Source organism: Camelina sativa, chromosome 4 (assembly GCF_000633955.1).
Source record: "Camelina sativa cultivar DH55 chromosome 4, Cs, whole genome shotgun sequence".
NCBI lineage: Eukaryota > Viridiplantae > Streptophyta > Magnoliopsida > Brassicales > Brassicaceae > Camelina > Camelina sativa.
The window spans coordinates 2,462,831-2,487,590 of record NC_025688.1 but is presented as its reverse complement, the minus strand read 5'-3'; the positions used below and the strand labels follow the sequence as shown (position 1 = coordinate 2,487,590).

Genomic DNA, 24,760 nt, shown 5'->3' with positions numbered 1-24,760 from the left:
AAAAAAAAAAAAAAAAAAAGAGGTTTGGTTGATTAATTAAACAGATTATTATAATTACGAATCAGAGATTGGAGGAAGAGAGGACTTACGAGATTTGGGATAGAAGAAGAAGATAGGAAAATTATAATAATTATAAATTATACTAAAAGCTTAAAAAAGAGCTGTTTCTGTTCTTCGCGTTTTCTTTCTTTCTTCTTCTTCTTTCTCTCTATCGTCTCTTTTGAGAGTGAAGCTTTGGTTTCTCAGAGAGCTTCTCAAAGTTAAAAAAATCTTTGGGAGGAACAATTCTCTATTTTTCTCTCTCTTGTTTATTCCTCTTTTGTTAACTTTTTTTCAATTTTAATATGCAAATTTTTTAAATGCAGTCAAATTTAATTTAATATTATATATATTTAAAAACGGAACTGAATTAAATTAAATTATATAATATTTTTTAGTTCCTTTTTCATCAACCTATATTATAAAGTTGAAAAAAAATAAAATACTAATTAGAGAACTAAAACTACTCTGTCAAGTATATTAATTTGGGTTTCTTTTTTTTCAAAAATTAGATTTGCTTTGGTTAGCTGTCAAAAAATGAAAGTTTTTCAATTTTATTTTTTGGGGTTAAAGAACAAAGAAAAGAGTTAGATTTGGTTTTTTAATTCACAATTAATATCTTCTAAAAAAGTAAAATCAGGAGACCTAAACGATTGACCACCTTTAAAATACATGTACTATTTTTTAATTTTTGTTAATTTAGTAGAAAGGCTTAATCTCCCCTTTAGTGACGTTTTTGGTCCAATTTGGTTTTTTTAAATAGTGATGAAGACATTTTGATTCTGGATAATTGAAAAAAAAAACACAAAAATACATGTTGATGGAAATAAATGGGATTGTGTGTATTTGTTAGCAGGATGAGAAAATCGGGAAAAAGAAACAATCTACTTTTCAGCGTTGAATGCAGATGGTTCAGAGTACTTCAGCTGTTAAATTTCAGTGGTCAAAAGGAATTTAATTTACTTGCAGAAGAAAAAAGAAAAAAAAAAGTTGTTTTACAAAATCCCACGTCATTGAATTTTATTATCTTTATCTATATTACATCCTTTATTTCATGAAAGGACATTATATTTTCATACAAATTGACAAATGCTTGTATACGATCAGAACCATAATATATAACTGATAAATACATAGAAAATAAATGTCAGTGGCCAAACGAAGTACCATTTCTTCTTTTACAAACAAAAAGAAAATACAATTTTTTTAATCCAAATATATTTTCATTATATTTGACGATTGCTGTTATATGGATATGATCGGAAGCTTTTAACTATTAATTGTTCTGATTGAAAATAAATTATCTTTGAAATTACCGATTAATGACGTAATTAAACATGATGGCCGGAAAAAAACAGCAAAAAAAAACTGTTATCAACTAACTTAACAAACAAAACGGTAAGATAATTATCTTTTTTTGTTTGTTATTATTGGATTACAACTGACCGGCCTATTAGCCAAATTTTTACATTTGTATTTTTTAAGATATATCTTTTATTAATATAAAATCATGGAGTTGTATGACATTTTAATTATTTTTAGCTTATATATTTGGTTTTTTTATTTCTATTATCTTATTATTTTTATAGTCAAATTTCATTAGAGTATGTTTTATATTGTCATTTCTTTGTCAAAATTTTTTTTAACTATTTAAAAAAACTATTTTTCCAAAAAAGCTGGAAAATTATTGACCATCTTCTGTTAAATTTATTAATTTAATGTGATACTATTGTTTTAAAATTCAGTATAACTATTTAGTTGATACAAAAAATTTGGGACGTTTTAATTTCGACCAAATTGATCATCAAAGAATAACAAATATTTTTGTTCACACAATTGATTAATTCATTTTTATCATTTTTGTATAGAAATTACTAGCTAGATATGAATCTTTTTATTTAAAAGTTATATTCCACAAATAACATCATATATTTAACCTTTATATTACCTATAAACATATACAACGGGGATAACCAAAAATATTATCCTCAGATATTTAATTAGCTGACTTTAAACCCTTTCCAAACTTAAAAGGTTACTAGCATTTTATGTGGTTCCATTAAACAACATTTAGTAGTACTATTTTGTTTTAACGATTTTATTTACAGCATATTGTACGGGAAAGAGAATATTTGTTTCAGACTCACTGGAACAACGCTACGGAGATATTAGGAACACGAGAAAGCTGGCGACGAGCAATCTAGGCTAGGGGCCATGAAACACGTGCCTACGCACGTGAGGCTGTCTATATATTACATTATCATATTACTATTATCATGTTTTTTACATGTTTTTAAGTCTATTTATTATTACTATTTCGTCACCAGGTACCATTACTGGTTGTGGTTGGTTCGTTAATATAGCAATAGCAGCATTTGTAAAATTATTTCATTCCAACTTCTGATTATGCTCCGTCAATTATAAGTTTAATTATATATAAATATATTTAAACACTTTAGGTTGCGCCGAAAGATTCTACCGTGCAGTAATGGCCACTATTATCCAATGAAGAATGGGCACGTGTGAGTTGTCTGTGTGTGTAAGTCTTAATATGTCCATGTGAATTGTGAAGTATTATTGGACGGTGCTAAAGTGATTTTACGACTAATCTAAAAGATCCATCTTTGAACCAATGTCTAAATTTTTCTATTTACTATTGCTAGTCTATCCTTACTAAATTTCTCGTTAGTTATATAACTTTATATCATGAACTTAAATCATATTGTCCCATGACATAGAGAACTGAAAAAAACTATTATGCGACAATACCAAAACTATGATGTCGAGAACAAATATCAACTATAGATTATTTTTTCTTATGGTTGATCTTTATATTCACACCATCATTAACTAGAACTATTTTTAAAATATTGTATTGAGCATTTGCGATAATACATTTATGATAATCAACGAGTTTGATATAGAGAAAAAAAAAAAGTATTTATGACTAGATGGCATATTCAATTTTTTTAATAAGTTACAGTTTTCAGTTTATGTTATCTATTTGGAGTTACATTCACAAATCTAATGATGAGTTTAGAGTTAGATTAAGGTTTCATAGTTTCACAAATCTATTTTTCAAACTTCTAAATTTATCAGTCTTCTTATGCTTATAGCTAGATGTGTAACTAACATCATGTTCGTGCACCATATAACTTGTGTATTTTTCTGGAAATCCATATTGTTTCCTTTTTACATATAGGCTAATAACATTTTCAGTTTTAACATCTTAGCTGCTCGCACAAAGAGCAAGCTTGTCTTGAGACCATCTTAAACTATATATTAAACCACACAAGAAATTATATATATTTTGTTAACATCGAGAGAATTGAACGTCTAAGAAAAAACAGATTTACATTAAGATTTTTTTCGAAAATTGTTTTACAAATCAATATATGAACAAATCGGATTCGGACCCAAAAAACAAACAAGATGATGTAATTTTTGTTGTTGTTGGGACAATTAAGGTGTTTCTTCTAGTTGCTTTTTAGATTTCCACTTTTTAAATGATTTAATGAAGTGAGTGGATATAAGAGTTCGTAAAAGAGCTGTCTCCACGTGACGTGATTCTTTTTAATTTCTTCACGTTCTTCCCACATTTCTATATCTATCTTTCAATTCGATGGTTACATCCTCATCTCTCAACATATGTATAATGACCATTATTTATATAAATTAACTTTAAACAGTTATACGTGAAAGCCCCATCCTTACGTATCTGTTAATCACCTATCGACAGAGAAAGACAAAATTGCCAACCAATCACTGTTGTTAGAAACAATATTTATTTAAATAACGCATATCTCTTTTTATTTTTTTTACTATATAGTATTTTTTATCAAGTATAAATTTTTGGATCTGTCGTTTGAGAAACGACGAATGAGTTATTTTCAGGCGTCAGCCATTCGACGCGCTCGGCGTTAAGGAGATGACGTGTTAAGTTATGGTACATATGTTTTTTTTCTTCTCTTTGTTTTGGTCGTCATAGCCGCCGCGTCCAACACGTGCTCTTACTAATCTTTAATTAACTTATTGATTAAACCTTTGATATATTTCCAATAACCCGAAACCAACATTTGATAATAATGTTATTGCACAAAGCAGAGAAGACTAAACCGAGTCAACGCTACCAATCTTTTTTCTTTTTTTCTTTTGTGGCAAATTAGAAAGTAGTATGTTTTGTAATTAAGCTTCAAATTTTGGGAACAAACCCAAACACACATGCTATGTATATAATCAAGCAGTTATATCTTCATGGAATTAACAACATTAATAATTAGTGTTATTTTAATATTGATATATTAATTTTTATGTCATGTTTTCGAAACCGAAACCTAAGACGTGGGTTGGATATTTTGTTATAAACTGTGTCACAATATCTTATAATTTCATGAATTATTTGAATGATTGATCTATATATTATTTAAGACCAACCTACTTTTATATTTAATTACTACTATTTATTCATCTTATTTTATAGCACTGCACAAACAAACCAAATACACCATAACAACTAAAACAAACCTAGAACGTGGAGTTTCACACCATAACTAACAACTCAACTCAACTCAAAAGGATTTGTTTTTGAACTTTTGATAAAAGTGCATTTGGTAATGAAGAAAAAAAAATGGATTGGACATAAGAGCTGGGATCGAGGTCATGTGTACGTGTAGAGAAGGAAAGGAGAAGAGAGTGACAAGGGGGAGAGATGGAGAAAGAGAGACGTAAGTATTTTAATTGTGTGTGTGCTCTCTCTCTCTCTCTCTCTATAGCTTTCATTTTCCACAAGCAAAGCAAGAATAACAATAGTATCTCATCTTTGCATTTTTTTCACCAATACATCATATACATTTGTTAGGCACACGTCTTTTTCTTTTTTTCCTCCTTTTTTATTTACAACTTTCTTCTTTTATTCGTTTAATTCGGCTCAATCATGTTCACACACATCATTTATGTCATAATGTTTTACGAACATGTTTACATTAGTTATTGAAAAATATACATATTCTTGTAATAGTGACATTGGCAAGAAGAAAATAATGAAAACATGTATACAAATCTCTTGTTAAACATTATTTTTTCTTGTTAGCACCTAAGTAAAAAACAGTTTACGAAATCATATTGTTATTAAGTTAGTAACACATGTTCATATATATACGTCAATAAGAACTTGTGTCCCTATATGATTGTGCATAAATAGTTGTTTTTATTTTATTTATTATCATGACTATTCCTTTTTAAATAAAGCATGTAATTGTGAGAGTTATATGAATTTGAATGGTAACGCAACTGACGATATTAGCTAGCATATACCTTTTCCAGTAAAGATGAATCAAACTTGAACCAATGTTAAACTACAATCACAATGCAAGCTCCATCAGTGTTTATTCTTCTAATAGGCTTAATATTTGGGCTATTAATGTACCACAGTTATAACTTTTGAGTTTTCTTACAAAATGGGCCGAGTTACAAAAACTACAGGCCCATTCTAAAACCCCATACCGATCAATTAAAACGACATCGCTTTCTCACTTACAAAAAAGCTTACACTCTGGTTTTGGTGTCGGTGACGGTGAGTTTCGTCCGCTATTTCTTTGAATTGAAGCAACGGTTTTGATCCGATCAGATCAAAATCAAATCCGACGGTGGTGATTACGTGAATCCCGAGACGCAGACGTTGACTAGTAAGTTACGACCAGTAGGTATAATCTCAGCCGTCCATTTAACAGGATCGACGGTTCCTGTAAAAAAAAAACGAATCTTCTCCTTCTTCTTTCTTCGTCTTCGTCACTTTGCGCGTCTCAATCACACACACACACACACACCAAAATCGATCGCATCAAAAAATATTCAGCCGCTCGAACTTGACTCTCCGATCGTCTTCCCCTAGAATCTAGATCTTTTGAGAAATTGGGACAATCGTAGTAAAATTTGTATTGGATCGGAATGAGATATTGTTGATTTCGATTACGAAATTAGGGATCTGACGATGAGTGACTCGGTATCGATCTCGGTTCCGTACAGAAATCTGAGGAAGGAGATCGAACTCGAGACCGTGACGACGAAGCTTAATCATCATCAAAACGAATCTGGTTCTTCGTCCTTCTCTGAATCTGCTGCTTCTCCTTTGAATCATCCTGATTCCGCTGATGGTGAAGCCGTTTCGAAGAATTGTAGCTTAGTAACGTTGGTTCTTAGTTGTACAGTCGCTGCTGGAGTTCAATTTGGTTGGGCATTGCAACTCTCTCTTCTTACTCCTTATATTCAGGTACTAGTACTCTTGTACACTTGTGGCATTTCGAGGGTGTAGCTTTTTACGAGGAAGTCGCCTACTTTTTGTAGGTGAAGTAATGAAGTCTTATACTTTGGTTAGGTCGTTGTTGTTGGCCAGTTTTATTTGACATTGGGAGTTAATCTAGATTGCTTATGCTCACTCGATTATATAAGCATTTGTGAAAATTACAAGGGACTTTTTAAAGCTTTTTTGTCTTTATGAGAAGTCTGTGTATGTTTATTCAGAATGATTATCATAGGGCTGAATTGTGTTTAGATGTACTGGTCATTTATGTATCAGGCGGGTAGTAATGGTGGTAGATAGAACTGTTCTTAGATTTTTTGTTTGCTGGCAGTATTTTACTTTCTTGTTGCTGATGAACCCTTTGAGTTTTATCTAACAGTGTTGCTTTTGGCTGGTTTTTGCAGACCCTTGGAATTTCACATGCTTTTTCTTCATTTATTTGGCTATGCGGCCCAATTACAGGCCTTGTGGTAGGTTTGCAATCAAATTTTCTTTTCTTAGTTTGATCAAGTTATACTAACTTGCACGTTAGGATCTCACGGGATTTTCAGATTTGGTTTCTCTATATAGGATAAGTAACTATATTTCTTATGTAGGCATACATTTCTCCGCCCCATTTTGTTAGTACTTATTTGTTGTTTGTTGGGTTTTAGGTCCAGCCTTTTGTTGGCATTTGGAGTGATAAATGTACTTCAAAGTATGGAAGAAGACGACCATTTATTCTCGTCGGATCAATCATGATCTCAATAGCAGTAAGAGCCTATAGAAGATATGATTTCTGTTTAAATTTTCCTTAGGATATAGCTGCCTACATTGTGTTTATATAAGCTAAACAAAAGCTTGCAATTTAGGTGATAATAATCGGGTTTTCTGCAGACATTGGGTATCTGTTAGGAGATTCAAAGGAGCATTGCAGGTTGCTCTCCTTCTCCCTTGCCTATGGCATTTTTTTGTATGGGTTGTATAAAATTATTGTAATTGACGACTTGATTTGTATCTGTAAATGCAGTACTTTCAAAGGCACGCGAACCAGGGCAGCTATTGTCTTTATCATTGGGTTTTGGTTGTTGGATCTAGCAAACAATACAGTACAGGTTCAGATCTGCTTTATTCAATCTATTAGGGTGGATAATATTAGCACTACCTCTATACCAAGGAATGATGTTTTCGGCTTTTTTTTTCAGGGACCTGCTCGTGCTCTTCTAGCTGATCTATCAGGTAGTAATGGAATATTATACCATACATTTAACAAACCAGAGTTTATACTAAAATATAGAATCAGATTGAAATTCTGTGTATATAGTTCTGTTAAAAAAACACTTAGGAGATGTCTCTTGCTGTCCTTAGGTCCTGATCAGCGGAATACTGCAAATGCTGTGTTCTGCTTGTGGATGGCTATTGGAAATATTCTTGGGTTTTCTGCTGGTGCTAGCGGACATTGGCAAGAGTAATCTTCGAGATCATTATTCTCAAAAACTTGTATTCTGTTTCCTCATTTGCAATTTTGCCTTTTTCGTCAGCTGTTTAATGATCCGACAATTTCACTGAGCAGATGGTTCCCGTTCCTAACTAGTAGAGCATGTTGTGCTGCCTGTGGAAATCTCAAAGCCGCGTTCCTTCTTGCAGTGGTAAGCAGTATGTTTAACTTTCTGACACATGCATCTTACTAAGCTTTGTACAAATGCAATGGAACAGTCTGGTTTTTACCAAACCGCACATGTTGTTTATATATTGTGAGTCATATGTCGCAAGTCAAAGCATTATGTCATTATGTTTTGTGAGGTGATTTTGAAAGTTAAGTTCATATAAATACACCTAGGGGCTTTTGTTCTTGTGTTGTTGTCTGAATATATTTTTCTGTATGTTTATAAAGTTTTATCATTTTTCAGGTCTTTCTCACTATATGTACTTTTGTCACAATCTATTTTGCCAAAGAGATTCCTTTTACAAGCAACAAGCCCACCCGCATACTAGATTCTGCACCTTTGTTGGATGATCTCCAGTCTAAAAGCGTTGAGCACTCAAAATCCAATCATGGTACTGCGAATGGGATCAAGTATGAGAGAGTGGAACGTGATGTGGATGTACAGCTTGACAATTTAAAGAATGACCATCAAGAGGAGACCTTTGTTGATGGCCCTGGATCTGTTTTAGTGAATTTGCTAACTAGTTTAAGGCATTTGCCACCGGCTATGCACTCAGTTCTCATCGTCATGGCTCTTACATGGGTGAGTGCCAAAGAAACATCATGATCTTAATATCAGTTATCACCTTTCTGAAACTGTTTCCTGTTCTTAGATTCTTTAATGATCTTTATAATTATTTCCTTCTGTTGTAATTTGGTTGTGGTATTGTACCCTTGCAGTTATCGTGGTTCCCCTTCTTTCTGTTTGATACAGATTGGATGGGAAGAGAAGTTTACCATGGGAATCCAACGGGAGATAGTTTGCATGTGGAACTCTATGATCAAGGTGTACGTGAAGGTGCACTTGGTTTGCTACTAAACTCGGTAAGAATGGTTATAATAACCTGTTTTTCAATTGCTCTGCTTGTCAAATTCAGTCACTCTCCTGTTATTGCTTTTTTTTTTTCGGTTTCGGCAGGTTGTTCTTGGGATCAGCTCATTTCTCATCGAACCAATGTGTCAGCGAATGGGTGCACGGGTTGTATGGGCTCTGAGCAATTTTACTGTATTTGCCTGCATGGCCGGAACAGCTGTAATTAGCTTGATGTCTCTCGGTGATTACAAAAATGGAATCGAATATGTAATTGATGGGAACAAAACAACAAGAACTGCAGCCGTAATCGTCTTTGCACTCCTTGGTTTTCCTCTAGCTGTATGTATTTTCTTTAAACCATAATTATCTTTTTGCAACTTTTCTCTAAATATGTGATAAACCCATACTATTTTCTTCTTAAATGCAGATCACATACAGTGTCCCTTTCTCTGTCACAGCAGAAGTCACTGCTGATTCCGGTGGTGGTCAAGGTCTGAGAAAAGATTCATATCTTCCACTGTTCAATGTTTTGTACTTAAATCTTAGATTTCAGGAATCCCTAATGGTTTATTTTTTCCCCCACTCTAGGCTTGGCTATTGGAGTGTTGAACCTCGCAATCGTGATTCCCCAGGCAATCTCTCTCAAATCTAATTACAGTGATCAAATCCATTCTCTTGTATAATGCCACTCACTTCGAGTGTAGCCTTGACTTCGTAATTAATGTCTGAATATGGTTTTGGTTTTAAACAGATGATAGTATCACTTGGAGCGGGTCCATGGGATCAGTTGTTTGGAGGAGGAAACTTACCGGCGTTTGTTTTGGCGTCTGTAGCTGCTTTTGCTGCTGGAGTTATCGCCTTGCAAAGGCTTCCGACACTATCTAGCTCGTTCAAGTCCACCGGTTTCCACATCGGGTAAAATCGTTATATGCCGGGATCACCAATACAAAACCGAAACACAGGGTTTTTCCGACAGTATAGACATAAAAATTCAGATTTAGATCCATTCGATTCTTTTTGACCACGTTATCCTCTCGGCGTTTATGTATGTAGTTTTTTGTACATTTAGTTTTGTTATATTTTTTATACATAACAATGTGACTCTAAATTTACAGTACCTCCTCTCACTTTAGCATAGTGATTATCTTCTTTATTTTGAATCATGTGTTTCCTTCCACAAAAATAGAAACTTGAAGCAACATATTCCAAACTCAATAATCCAACCTATAAGAATATTGGCTCTTTAAATCGATGATGCGTACGTTTCCCCAACGTTACCAAACTAATTTAAATCATCTTTTGCTAATATTTTCGTATAGGAAGAACTGTACATATGAAGCAATATAAAATTTAACATCATTAGTAAATCAACATTTGCATCTCAAGTAAATAATTACATACAACGACTTAATGACTCCTTGTACCCAAGTTTCTATTTTAGGTGGTCCTAAAGAAAGAAACCCATTTCAAAAGAAAAAGAACACTAATTCAAACTAGTTTCACCTATACACAATGTACGAAAATCATAACCAAACTATATCTGCAATAACAATAATAAAAAAAGATGTGATATTTGGTTATATGTGACGAAACGTTCGTCTATAATTAATTTATAGAAATAATGTGTCCATAAATATAATAAATGCTCATATTAAAATCGTGGGTTGTTGATGGCAGAGTCTGTGTCTATATTATAACGTTCCTATTATAAGCATTTCAAAAGAAATAAACAAAATTCAAACTAGTTATAGTTTCACGAATATGTAAACTATATCAAAAACCAAACTCTATCTTTAATAATAACGAGACAAAACAAACCGAAGTTAAGTCTAAAAAATAATTTACGTAGACAACGGCCAAAAATAATAATGACCATATATCGTGGGTTGTTGAGACACCCATAACAATAAAAATAAAAAACATTGAATGCCTTTGGTTTCTCCTCCTTTAAAAACCTTGTGTACATTTTCTTCTTCATCAACTCATCCTCAATATAATCTCCCCCTACAATTTTTCTCTCATTCTCTAGATCTCTCTCTTTCTGAACTTTCGCCAAAGATCGATCAATATGGCCGCCAAGGGAAGAGGCAGTGCATCATGGTCCGTTGGAGCTATCGTGGCTCTTATGGCTGTGTCAGTGTTGTTGCTTCATGCTGACTACGCTCAAGCTGCGACGTACACGGTCGGTGACTCTGGTGTCTGGACCTTTAACGCTGTGGGTTGGCCTAAAGGCAAAAACTTTAGAGCCGGTGACGTTCTCGGTATACTTCACATCCTTTTTAATCAAGCTTCACTTATTACTCTTTTACTCATATGCAAGAAATTAAGTTTTCTAATCTTCATGGCGGTTCTAATTAGTATGTTAGACAAGGTGTGCTTTTGTAAAAAGTACACGACAAATTAATTGCTATTCATCCTTAAAGTTCATTACGTATGTTTTAAGGTTAAAATGAAAGTGTTTAGCATTTAAATTTATAGTATAATTAATTAGAGTCAATATTCTAAATAGCGAGTGAATAGAGCCTATAATGTATTTTACTTAATTTATTTATTAAATTAGTGAAACATTAAGATTTTTTTCTTAAAGTTTTGATATGATTAATGAACACTATTATCGTGGTTAACCTATAGAATTAAGAAGTGTATGTACTATTTATATTTTTAAACTCACATAATACAGCCATTTAAACAAGCTAAATAGCCCTTTTGGTCATGCACATACAAAATCGTATTTTAAATTTGACTTTTGTAATGAAAATTCCTAATACAGTTACAACTAATTTACATATCATAGTGTCAACAATAATTTGAAAGAGAGCGGTTAAATAAGTTAATTATATGATTTAACTTTAAAACTTATTTCCTAATTGTGTTGCAGTGTTTAACTATAATCCGAGTATGCACAACGTAGTGAAGGTAGACAGTGGAAGTTACAACAGCTGCAAAACCCCGGCAGGTGCGAGAACTTACACTTCAGGCAAAGATCGTATAACTTTGTCTAGAGGACAAAACTTCTTCATCTGCAATTTTCCAAACCATTGCGAAAGCAATATGAAAATCGCAGTCACCGCGGTTTGATCGATCATCCAGCAATCAAACTAGTTTGATCACATGCATGTTATGTTCTTAACAAGAAATATTAAGTATGCAATAAAGTTCGTGTTATAATGTATTTCTTATGATATGTTTTCTGAAAAATATCCGGTGCGTTCTCTGTTGAGAACCAGAGTCGTCGATTTAGTGATCATCTATATTTTATGCAATATGCAGTATCAAAACAGTCCTCTTTCAAAAAGAATGAAGTTTCCAAGTGCCAACCATAAGCCTGATATAAAATCTTAATCTAGAACAAGTTCATATTGATATAACTTTATTTTGGGCTTGGTGATGGTTGAAGCCCAAGCATTGCAATTGCTCACTAGCCCCTTAACTGAGCTAGTTAACTGTTTTGAGGGTTTTTGTTTGTATTTTATTTATTTTTTTTAGAAAGAGAAGGATATATCTCATTTTTTTTTTTTAACTAGAAGTACACATTTATATATGGTACTTGGTTGACAAAGGATAGTGAGGTTCAAAATATAGCATTGTCTTATTTCCAGGAACTCTTCACTTCTTCGAATCCTACAGATTTCGAGGAGAGTCTAGGAGTGATTAGTCCTTCTGTTAGTCTGGCGGCAAATGACTCTTTAACGCGGGAAGTTACTGAGTTTGAGATAAAGCAAGCTTTGTTTATGATGCATCCGGACAAAGCCCCAGGTCCGGATGGCATGACGGCATTATTTTATCAGAAAGCTTGGGGTACGATTAAAGCCGATTTGGTTTTTGTGGTAAATTCCTTTATTCATTAAGGAATTTTTGATAAACGTTTAAACGAAACAAATATTTGTCTTATTCCGAAGGTGGATAAACTGACACGGATGACAGAGTTACGATCTATCAGTTTATGCAATGTAGGATATAAAGTTATCTCCAATGTTTTATGTCAACGACTTCGTCCTCTCCTCCCGTGACTGGTTTCAGAAACACAGTCGACATTTGTGGCAGGACGTCTTATTTCGGATAATATTTTGATCGCGCAGGAGATGTTCCACGGGCTCCGTACTAATCCTTATTGTAAAGGGAAATTTATGGCTATTAAGACGGATATGAGTAAGGCTTATGATCATGTGGAATGGCATTTTATCGAGCATCTGCTAAGGAAGTTTAGTTTTCGTGAGAAGTGGATATCTTGGGTCATGTGGTGTGTGACATCGGTTCAGTACAGGATATTGATTAATGGCCGCCCACACAGGTCCATTATTCCTCAACGGGGTTTGCGACAGTGGGATCCTCTATCGCCATATCTTTTTATTCTTTGCACGGACGTACTTATTGCTCACTTCTGGCGAGCAGAGGAGGCGAAGCTTATTACTGGGATAAGAGTCTCCACAGCATGTCCTGCTATCTCTCATTTGTTATTTGTGGATGATAGTTTGTTCTTCTGTCGGGCTACAAGGGAGCAATGTGAGGTGGTATTGCGGATCCTTCAACAATATGAGAAGGTTTTGGGCCAGCAGATCAATTTTCAGAAATCTTCTGTCCAATTTGGACATACTGTGGAAGATGGTCTTAGGGAGGAATTAAAAGGGGTTTTGGGTATAACAAATCTGGGTTGGATGAGCTCGTATCTAGGCATCCTGGAGAGTCTAGGAGGATCTAAAACGAAATTTTTTTCGTTTGTCCAGGATAAACTGCAGGCACGGGCCTGTGGTTGATCCGCTCGGTTGTTATTGAAAGGGGGTAAAGAGGTAATGATTAAATCCATAGCTACGGCGGTCCCTACCTTTGTGATGACATGTTTTAGATTGCCGAAAACGGTAACAAGGAAATTAACTAGTGCTATCTCGAACTTTTGGTGGAGTTCGTCAGGACAGTCGCGGGGTTTACACTGGATTGCCTGGGATAAGCTGTGTAGCAGCAAACAAGATGGGGGACTGGGTTTCAGGTGTTTAGATGACTATAACACGGCTCAGCTAGCCAAACAGCTTTGGCGGCTGATAATGGTTCCAGATTCTCTTTTTGCACGGGTGTTTAAAGGTTGCTACTATCAGCATTCTGATCCGTTGGATCCAATTAAATCTTATTCGCCGTCTTATGGGTGGCAGAGTATAGTTTCTGCTCGCTCTCTAGTAAACAAAGGACTCATTAAACGAGTAGGATCAGGGACTTCCATTTCTGTATGGACTGATCCATGGATCTCTGCTCAATCCCCGAGACCAGCACTACGTATAGGGTCGTCTTATGATCCTCTACTTCGAGTTTCAACTTTTATTACCAGGAGTTCTAATACCTGGGATATGGCTCAGCTTACGGCTACGTTTGTACCGGAAGATGTTGCTATAATTTCTGTCATACCACTGCGACCACCGGATAAACCGGATTTGCTGGGTTGGCATTTTACTACGGCTGGTAGGTATTCAGTCAAATCAGGTTATCATGTCCTTCGTTCAAGTATGTCGGCTTCCACTGAACCGACAATATTTGGTCCGGATCTCGCACCCCTTCGGGCGTTTGTATGGAAAATAAGGTGTCCACCGAAACTTCGTCATTTTATGTGGCAAGTGCTTTCAGGTTGTGTGGCAGTTACAGCAAATCTGCGGAAACGGGGAATTTGTGGTGATGATATGTGTGGGCGATGTGGATTTCAGGAGGAGACGATAAATCACGCTCTTTTTGACTGCCCACCGGCCAAACAGGTTTGGGCTTTGTCGCAGTTTCCGACGGGGCTGGATTACTTCCCCTCAGAGTCAATTTATACGAACATGGATTTTCTTTTTTGGAGGTTTACAACTGTCCTAACACATGAGGTTTTCTCCTGGATCCTATGGTATATTTGGAAAAGCCGCAATGACAAGTTGTTCAGTAATCTGGATTCGAATCCCCTTGCGATTCTGCGGATAGCAGAGGATGAGGCAAAAGCATGGGCTTTGGCTCAGACAGAGGACATGGTTTTGGTACCAGAAAATCCTGCATCAGGTGTTCCGGGCGAAAGCCGGGGATTAGGGGTTCCTAGGTCTCTTTCGAGTTATATTTGTTGTATTGATGGTTATTGGAAAGAAACAGATTGCTATGCGGGTAGAGGATGGTTTTGTACGTCGCCCTGGGGTGACGCTCCCACTATGGGTGCAGCCAATCTACGCCGCAGTCTTTTCCCGCTTCATGCCGAGATTGAAGCTCTTGTTTGGACTATGCGATGTATGATTGGAGCGGATAATTAATTTGTCATTTTTCTTACCGATTGCTCCGATTTAGTGAAGATGATGTTTTTGCCTGCAGAATGACCAGCTTTTCTGTTGTATTTGGAGGACATACAAGCAGACAAGGAGAAGTTTGCTTCTTTCCCATTAGCTTACATCCCACGAGCTCAGAATAATAAAGCGGATAATTTAGTACGGTGAATTCACATTGTTCCGCAATTAGTTACCTATATTAACAATATTTCTTCGGAATAGTTGATTTAATACATGAATTTATATTTCCCTGCGAGAGTCCGGGACTAATAATGATATTGTCGTATATGATTATAATCAGACAATAATGTGACAGCTAAATTTAAATAAAAACAAAAAGAGATATTATATAAAATAACAGTTATGTTACCGTTTTGGTCCTACTCCAACACACACACCATTCAAGCTTCGGGTCACGCCCTCTGGCCTCTGCATATCAAATGAGTACTGCCTCCCTACCTCACACTGAAAAATAATATACTATTAAGGATTATTTTAATTAATTTTGATATGCGCTATCACTATGGTGGTGAGAATATGCAACAAAAATGTTCTATCTAGAACATATAAACTTTTATAAGAAATAAACTGGTAACGTAAATTGTTATCTGGTTTATATAAATTAAAAACTAAACCGGCTAGTCCGTATAATCCGGTTTATTATCATTCCAACCCTAAATTAAATTCAGATCGTTCGTTATATTCAATGTTGTTCATATTTATCAAGTTTGATTTGAACCATATAAAGATGACGTTAACCTTCATTGGATTCCAATATGATATAGAATTAATGGTAGATACTGAAACTGAATATATAGTTATGTGTTAATGTGTGTAGAAGAAGTAAATAGGTTAGGTAGGTCATAGGTTAGTATTTTTTTAAAACATAGAGCTTATTATAGTAGTTGAGCCTTTGCTTTGATGTCTGACACATTCTCACCAAATCTGAGACAGTCTTCTCCATTCCCATGACTTTGACCATTATTCTTCTTCTTTAGTTGTTCACAATATAATAGAATATAAAGAACTACATTGTATTTCAATCTTTCTGTTCTATCTATCTGATTTTACAAAACCAAAAATAAAACCTTTACCGACAGAAGTTTGTACCGACAAAAGTTGGTACCTATCCTTTTTTTGTTTTTGTCAAACTCTCAGTGTGGTCAAGGAGGGTCTCTCAGAAATGAATGACTAGAATAGTATAATCACAAATGAAAAATCCAAAAGAGTTTGACATATAATCATTGTAATATCTTTGCAACTCCTAACAGATTATGAAGTGAAATATCCAAAACACTTATATATGATAAGTTGATAACCAAATAACCATAATTGTGTTTGTGATTGATGAAGTCAAGATCAACTTGCTGCTAGTTCTTTTGCGTAAAATGTTAAACATTAATGGACTACAATTACGAGTAATGCGTACACACACACACACACACACACGTATTGACCTATACGCACATACATGCGTGTGTATATAGAGTGGATGGGCGGTGGGATCTTATCCAAAAGAAAGAAAAATTGATGGAGGATTGATTTAACAAATTGTAACTGTAAAGAAAGAGAGAGAGGGAGAGGTCTCTCAACTTTCGATAAAGACGACATGCTTGCAGAATTATATCATGGTTTAAACCTTTAAGCCACATGCATGGCCACATTGCGTACGTAGGTACGTATATATACTTTAACTTAACTTTATTATATTATATATTCTGTTTTTATACGTATACACATATGTGTGACGTGCCGTAACGTACATATTCGTACGTACGTCAAATGCATGGACATATGTGAGAAGTAATTGTGATCTGTAAATTTCTTTTTTCATAGCAAAAAGAAAAAAAAGTAAATGTGAATTTTCAATAGCCAGATCATATTTTTATAAACTACTATCGTGTTGTGTTTTAGATTTCCTCACTTAATTATTGGCACAAATCATTGGTTATATATATACTTATATGCGTATCTTAATTTTTAATTCAACCAAAAAAAACCCCTCTGGTCAAGTGGTCAAACTGACAACCAAAATATTAAATTGTGTACTTATCTTGTTCATTTCCGTTCTTAATCCGACAAGTTTCTATATTAAGACTTTTTTCAAAAAATAGTATGAAAGATATCTTGAAATGCTGATTTTTCGCTATTTTATTTTTAAATATAGAAAATTCTATAATTAATATCTAATTTATTAAAAACCTTAGTCTTCAACACACACACTCTTCCTCCCTTGGATCATAGCCAAATATTATTGTTGGATGTAAAATTATAATTTAGGCCCAATTAACCAAAACTAAATTTCATTAAGCAAGGGGCTGAGATAAAGATAAGCATCGGATTCCTAGAAGCTTGGGGTCATAGGGAGAGCGTGCATGAAGAAACATTTTAAAAGCCAAGACAAGTAAAAAAGATTAGAAAAATATACGAAAGAAAGAAAAAAGAAGGCTTAGGGTTTTAGAAAAGTCGGGTTCAAGTTTCTAAAGTGAGGCGCCCACACGGTTGTAGGAATCCCAAGCAATTCAACATCTACAAATCAATTTTGACATTTTTAATCCAGATTCTAAGAATGATCAAATTCTTTTCTTTGCACACGTGGGGCAGATTTTAGATTTTTCTTATTGCTTTTCCTGGGAAGAAAAAATTGTTAGCATGATAGTTTTGCTTTGTTTATGAATAATAGTTTATCACTAAATTTTTAAAATTGAATAAAAGTGTCTTCTTTTCTAATACGTAAAATTTATTAACGGATTTTTCTTTTAAGTGCTGTCTTTATTTGATGTTTTGATTTGGTTAACTTTGTACAATGAATGGGTTCGAAAAAAAAACAAAAGACAGAACTAATGATGATAAAAGTGTATATAAAATTTCCATTTAATATATTTAGTCAAAAGATATCAAATTTTATTAGAAAGTACAATGGAAAATAAAAGTATAGTTAATTTCTTCTAGAAAACCTTTTCTGCTTTAACATTTGTCCATATTAAAACATTAAACGATTTATATATTGATTTAAATGCAACTCTCTCTATCTATCTCTATACTCAACTTGCGAACAAGCAAATCCCTCGTTTCCGAACCTTACCAAGATTTTTTTTTTTAAATTCACCGGTGGGTTTAAAATGGCTCCATTTATGTCAATTTGAAATAACCATATGATTTGGGATTATCCAATTATTTTGTTCTTTCTGTCAACATTTATCCAATTAAATGTCTAATAAACAATACCTAATTGTTTGCCCAACCAAAAAAAACAAAACAATACCTAATTCAACACATAAATCCTAGTATAAAGTGAATTTTTTGGGCTATGATCATCATTATCTAGCCACCGTATTATTTGTATTTTGAAACCTTTTGAACTTCTTATAAAGTTTAACACGTTTCTCACGCAATAGTTGATTTTTTCAGCTACATAATAATAAGGATTAGTGGAACTTCATAATTATCCAATACCTTATATGCTTTCAATAATAAATAAAATTCAACATAATGTGATTAGTTTTCAATATATTATCACAGGACCACGGCATGACATGTTGGTTTATAACCCGAATTCAAGTCTCATAAAATACATATTGTTGAAATAGAAAGGTACAAACTAGCAGATTTTTAATAGGCCTTTCACAATTATATCCGCCAAAATTTAACCCAAAAAATGCTACAAATTCTGTTAAATATGATGTCAAAGGAAAAATAAATTTATGTTAACACATATAGTATAGACATACTTTGATAGCACCGATAATATATCTCGTAATTATGACACTAGAAAACAATCACAACATAAAACAGTTGTGTTGTATTTAGGACACTAATTGCGGTATAAAAACGCTTTTCTCATAGTTTTATGGACATTCAAATCCATTTATCAAAAAGTTAATAATATCGTTAAGTTTCTCTAAATTATGTTGTGCAACGTGGCGAGAGCTGAAGTGGGAACACAATGGAACACGATGACACGCGGGTCAAAATGATTGGAGCAGAGGCCGCTCTGCTTGGCATGATGAGATCATGTTAAAGAAGATGAAAGTAGAAAAAGAAAGAGCACACACACATCTTTCATTCTATCAAGCATTTATATAATACTACTATGCAATAGTAAAAGATAAAAAACTATAAATCTCTTTTGGAAATTGGGCCATTCCTCCAACAACAAAACCCACCTATTCCCACTTAACAAGAGTTCTGTTACATAACCAATCATTTCAATATATATAGATTAAGCTTTTTTAATAGTCTCTTAAGTAGTCATTTTTACTCACTAATCTTGCCACCATCTTCACTGGACCACTCCCTCATCAAACCAATAGAATAGTAGAACGTAATTATATCCAAAGATATATAATTTCCCACTGGCTACATTTTTGAAATAATTAGATTACTTAAGAAATAAAAACAATGGGACTATCCTATTAATGTTGATAAACTAATATTTTTATATTTTTCGAAAAAATAAATAAAACCCACCCATTACAATGTATTAAAATCTAAAGATTAATTGTTGCAAGAAATCTAGAATATAATTAAACCATATTTACATCGATTATATGGTATATGTTCTATAAAAACTGATGTTAATCTTTTTAAATGTTATGATAAGTAAAAGAAACTTATATTTTTTCTTTGTCACAATACACATAAGCTCTCTGCTCTATATATATTTCTTTTTGTTACGTAGCAAAATATTTCGTTTAAATGCTTGTTAATAAAATGTGGACTCACCACTATTCATTCTTTTCTTCCTTTTTCTTTGATAAGCATGCTAAGTAGACCATACATAAATAGTGTTGCTTTTTTTTTCCTATGGAGAGGATGGAACTCTTTAGAAAACAGCAATAAATATGCGACCCGATTTAGTTTATAAGTGTTTTCGAAAATTTGTGGGGGATTAACAAGGCAAGTGTCTGGGGTTTAGTCAATTTTTTTTGCTGCAAAGTCCATAAGAGTTGGCCATAGCCTTGAAAAAAAAAAAACCAATCAATCTCTTTCCACATCTCCTTTATATTTCCAATTTTATCTCTTAACTCCTTCCATCATCAATATGAAACCCACCATCATCTTATAATATGTTTATGATAAATTTATTTCTGCAGTTATAGTTGAGTATATATATATATATATATATATATATACAGCGTCTTAGCTTAAATTCCAATTTGTGCATCATATACCTTTATATTCCATGCATTATATATTATTTTTATATAGAGTTGATATGATATAGATTTTTGATTTGGTTAAGGATTGTCTAAAAAAATGGCTTTTTAATTTGGTATTGTGGTGTTTGTCATGTCGTAAAGGTAATAGTTAATTGATGAGTTTTTTTTTTTTTTGCTTTTTTTGTGTCAACAGTTATATTATCCTCTATATAATAAAACGGAAGTACACAACATTGTTTTGTAGACTATATAATTTTAATAAGTTGGTTACAAGTAAGTTATAGATTAAGTTTTATATTATGTGTATAGTATGGATTTATTGTTTCCAAAAAGAATATTCTAAAGAATCATTTATATCATCTCACTTACCATATTAATTTTTTTTATTAAATTATTCATCAAATAAAATCTTTTGATATCTAACTTAATATATTAATTTGTTAATTATTATTATACTTCACCTCTCATTTTTATATATGAGTCTATTTTGTGAAACAAACAAATAATAAGTGTTTTTTTAAAGTCATTATATTTAGCATTTGATTTTATTACATAATATTTTATCCAAAAAAACTTTTAAAAATAATCACATAAATTATATTTTATAAAAAAAATTGCAATGTAAATAAAATGAATTTCAACTCATGCTCTAGCACGAGTGTTAGTGAGTTTATGGTATGCAACTATTAATGTAGTGAATGGAAATCTTACGAGATTGATTGCTTAGAAAACCCGAAGAATAAGATGTGATTAATTTAATATAGTTGAATTACATAAAAGTAAAGAAAATGCATGTCAGTATATGTAGTTGGTGTTGGTAAAGTTGCATTATAGGTTTAGAAAATAGGAAGCTACATCCAATAATTCATCCAATGAGAATATTATGTAGAAATGATGAGAAAAATGTTCAATCTCTTTCAAAGTAGAGCCCAAAATCCACAACATGACAATTTTTTGTGGCATAAAGAATTGAGAACGACCCATGTTATGGACTATGGAGGAGGGAATCCTCTTTCCTTTTTATTTTATTTTTCACAATAAACTTTTAAGTATTTATAAACAAATAAGTTGTTATTATTAACCATTAGTTGGTTTTGGATGTTCATTTTTATTTCCATACATAAGTAATATAGATAATCTAAATAGTTCCTTAGTTTTGTTTATTTTTTATTTTAAAAATGAAAAAGGCTTATTAGTTAGATATTACCAAATTGATGAGTTAAAATTTAGTTATTCTATGATGATTCGTCTATAATAATATATCGTACTTAGTTGATGAATTTCACTACATAGTAAAAAAAATAGCAAATAAAATAATGCGAAGCCATTTTACTTTTATAAAAGTTTATAAAATATAGAATAAATGTATATGTCGAAAGGGGGAACGAATATTGTAAACTGTAAGGACTATAACTTTGTTGGCAGATAGAAAAGAAAGAAAAATGTAAACTTTAGTGTAAAAAAAATGTGAAGCTTTAACAACAACAAACAAATGTGATAAAATGAGAGGAGAAAGGATTGAACTTTTGCATTGGGTTCCATTTTTTATCATAGAGTCGGCCTTTTTGTGGCTGCTTGTGGGCCTTTCTCATTTCACCGACCTTTTTTACTTCCATTGCATCTACTATGTCTATATATATACACTATAATGTTTATTTAAATCATTTATCAAAAACAATCGAACTTAAATTATTGAGATACAACAGTGAGAAATGATGTACTGTTGATATCTGTTTAATATATGATGCGCGAATTTAATTGCAATTCTTCTTTTAGCTCAACGATTAATATGCGCTTAGGCTTAGTGTATCAATTTTATGGTGCATGACACTAATTGATGAGAAAATGTCCTATAAAAAGAACACGAGCACTTTAGAAGTTTCAATATCGTTACCGTGGAACGAGTCCAACGTTCTGGCGGGAGAGTTCTTGGATTGTGATCAGAAAGAGACATTAAAATATTTTTAGTTCTTAACAGCTGCAGAAGTGAATTATAGATGTGGAAATGCATGAAACTAGATATACTCAATGGTAAAATTAAAATTAAAAAATAGTGCAAACTAGACTTTGTGAATGATCAAATATATATTGACGACCAAAAATAAAAAATAAAACTAAGAATGGTCAAGTAGATACATGGCTTTTGTATTTATCAAACTACCATCCATCCACATCGCTTCGGATACATACAATCAAACGGCTCTGATACATACATACGTATAAGCTTCAAAATGAAAGGTACACATGTACGCGTGCATTATTATACGTGTAGGACGACAAATTTTTTACGATGTCTCATGTGGGATGGATGCTTACATCATCATTCCACCATATTTATATATTAGTTCCCTAGTTCCTTTTCTTGATCTCTACTACAATTATCTATTCTTAATTCTTTTCATATCCACCATTTTCAAGTAGCATACAAAATAAAATATAGAATTAAATTTGGAACTAAATATATATGATTACAATATCCTTCAAAACCCATTTTTTGTACCAAAGAGAGAGTTTAAATAATATAGGAAGATCTCACCTAGTATTTTTTATAAATACTTTCTAGTTTCTATATTATATATTTATGTCTTTCTACAACACTTACTATGTCTTAGAGACTTGCACATAATAATAATAACTTTTTTTCATACTAAAATTTCACATGTACAAACAAAAGAAGATGAGAAATAAAAATAATATGGAAAAATACACATTAAAGAAGAAGTAAACAGTATTATTAAAAAAAAAAAAAGAACTGTGATTTGTCAGAATGCTTCGCTGTCTTAAAAATCCGTTATGACTGAATCTGAAACATCACGCGCTTACATCTCACGTGCACTCCAAACCTTCTGGTCAAACTCTGAACTACTTACTAATCCCCAGCTAATTTTTATTTAGTTTTATGTTTTTAAGCAAACTATGGATGACTAAACTAATACAGTAATTAATTATCTTATCCCATGGACTATGGATGGCATTACCCATACAGTACACCACTAACATAAGTCCAACTGTCCAAGTATCAAAAAAAAAAAATATACTTATATTTCATTCTCTCGATTAGTTTAGTACTTATGTACTTGCCATGAATAAGTTTTTATTTCAGTTAAGTTTAACTAAATATTGCATGAATTTTTATGTTCAAAAGTTATATTTATTTGGATTAAAAAAAAAAGTTATATTTTATAAGAAAAAAAGACACAAAAGAATTGAAACAGAAAGGAATGGTCGATGGTTGAGTCACGTAAACTGTCGTATACTCTTTTAACAAAACAACAACAACAACATTGTCAAATCTCATTGCAATAATTGTTCAAATCCATATTCATTTTATTCACTTTTTTAAAATACACGAGATAATTAAAATGGGAGTGAGAAATCCTGTCTTGTATACTCTCATCTTTCGTTTATAGATCAACTTATCATTGTAATATATATATATATATATATATATTTGTCAAACTCCATTGTAATATATATATAATTTTTTTTTGTCAAAAATTTATCTTACAGTGTAAATATATACCAAAAAAAATTAAAAACCATGGATCCAATTAGATAGAGAAGGAATCATAAAAAGCAATCATATTCCCCACAAATACTCTAGACACTACTATTACCGTAATAGTATAATAAAACTCACCACGTTCGTTTGTGTGTAACTTAAGCCAAGTTTTTGAAAAATATACTATACTTTTATTTTGTTAATCATGTATTCTATATTCTCCTCTTAAACATTTGTAATACATAGATCTAATCTTCACCATTTAACCCCAAAAATATATATAAAAAAAATACATTCATAATCCTTATATTTAATCATTATGCTAAAAAAATGGAGAGAAAAATGGGGGGCATTAAAGAGTAAGGGGAGACACATGGATTTCAGCGTTATTATTTTCAAACTTCACTTCATACCCGCGCACTAACCACACACCCATCCATCCATCCATCCATCCATCCGTTGGGGTTGGGCCTTTCTCTCTTTTTCTTCTTTGGAGTGTGTGTGTGAAAAGAAAACCTAGAGAGAGAGAGAGAGAGAGAGAGAGAAAGAGAGTTCAAAAAAGGTATCATGTGAAAGAGAGAGAGAGAGAGAGGGAGAGTAAATGTGAGATCAAATTCATTTTATTATAGTTAGTTCCAATTCCAAAAGGGTAAACGAGAGTTTTTTTCTTCTTCTAAACGTAACCAAATGTTCATGAATCGTTGAAACTGAGGGACAATTCAAAAAAAAAAAAAAACCCCTAAAAGATTTCACTGTTTTGGAAAATATTTGTTTCTTTCTTTAAGAATCTCTTTCCCCTTTTACCGTTTCCGTCCAAATTCAATCTCCGTGAAGGTTTTAGAAAAGCAGAATAATTTTTCCAGAGCAGTGATGAAAAAAAAAAATCAGTTCTTTTTTTATAATTTAGGGTTTTCGAGTTCTTTTTTTTAAGTATTCTGGAAAAAGTTTGTTTTTTTTTGCCGGATAAGAAAAAAAAAAAAAAAAAAAAAAAA

The 24,760-nt window shown here is 32.6% G+C and overlaps 2 protein-coding genes and 1 pseudogene across 3 annotated transcripts; 2 read left to right on the top strand and 1 right to left on the bottom strand.

Annotated features, from left to right (window-relative positions):
• Nucleotides 1-304, bottom strand: part of LOC104779618 — a 2,819-nt pseudogene extending 2,515 nt beyond the window's left edge.
• On the top strand, nucleotides 5,673-9,995 carry LOC104779617 (sucrose transport protein SUC3). 2 transcript variants are annotated; one of them, XM_010503994.2, is made up of 14 exons: nucleotides 5,673-6,307; nucleotides 6,742-6,807; nucleotides 6,991-7,089; nucleotides 7,189-7,253; nucleotides 7,347-7,431; nucleotides 7,522-7,555; nucleotides 7,685-7,784; nucleotides 7,890-7,965; nucleotides 8,227-8,565; nucleotides 8,703-8,846; nucleotides 8,941-9,174; nucleotides 9,263-9,326; nucleotides 9,424-9,467; nucleotides 9,587-9,995. In XM_010503994.2, exons 1-14 carry the CDS (start codon nucleotides 6,029-6,031, stop codon nucleotides 9,752-9,754), a joined length of 1,797 nt encoding a protein of 598 aa, XP_010502296.1. In that variant the 5' UTR covers nucleotides 5,673-6,028; the 3' UTR covers nucleotides 9,755-9,995. The 2 variants fall into 2 exon arrangements, with proteins under 2 accessions (XP_010502296.1, XP_010502297.1); XM_010503995.2 differs by having other exon boundaries at nucleotides 5,888-6,307; nucleotides 7,214-7,253; nucleotides 9,587-9,988.
• On the top strand, nucleotides 10,807-12,098 carry LOC104779616 (basic blue protein). Its single transcript, XM_010503992.2, has 2 exons — nucleotides 10,807-11,096; nucleotides 11,714-12,098. The coding sequence occupies exons 1-2, from the start codon at nucleotides 10,904-10,906 to the stop codon at nucleotides 11,911-11,913; spliced, it is 393 nt and encodes a 130-aa protein (XP_010502294.1). The 5' UTR covers nucleotides 10,807-10,903; the 3' UTR covers nucleotides 11,914-12,098.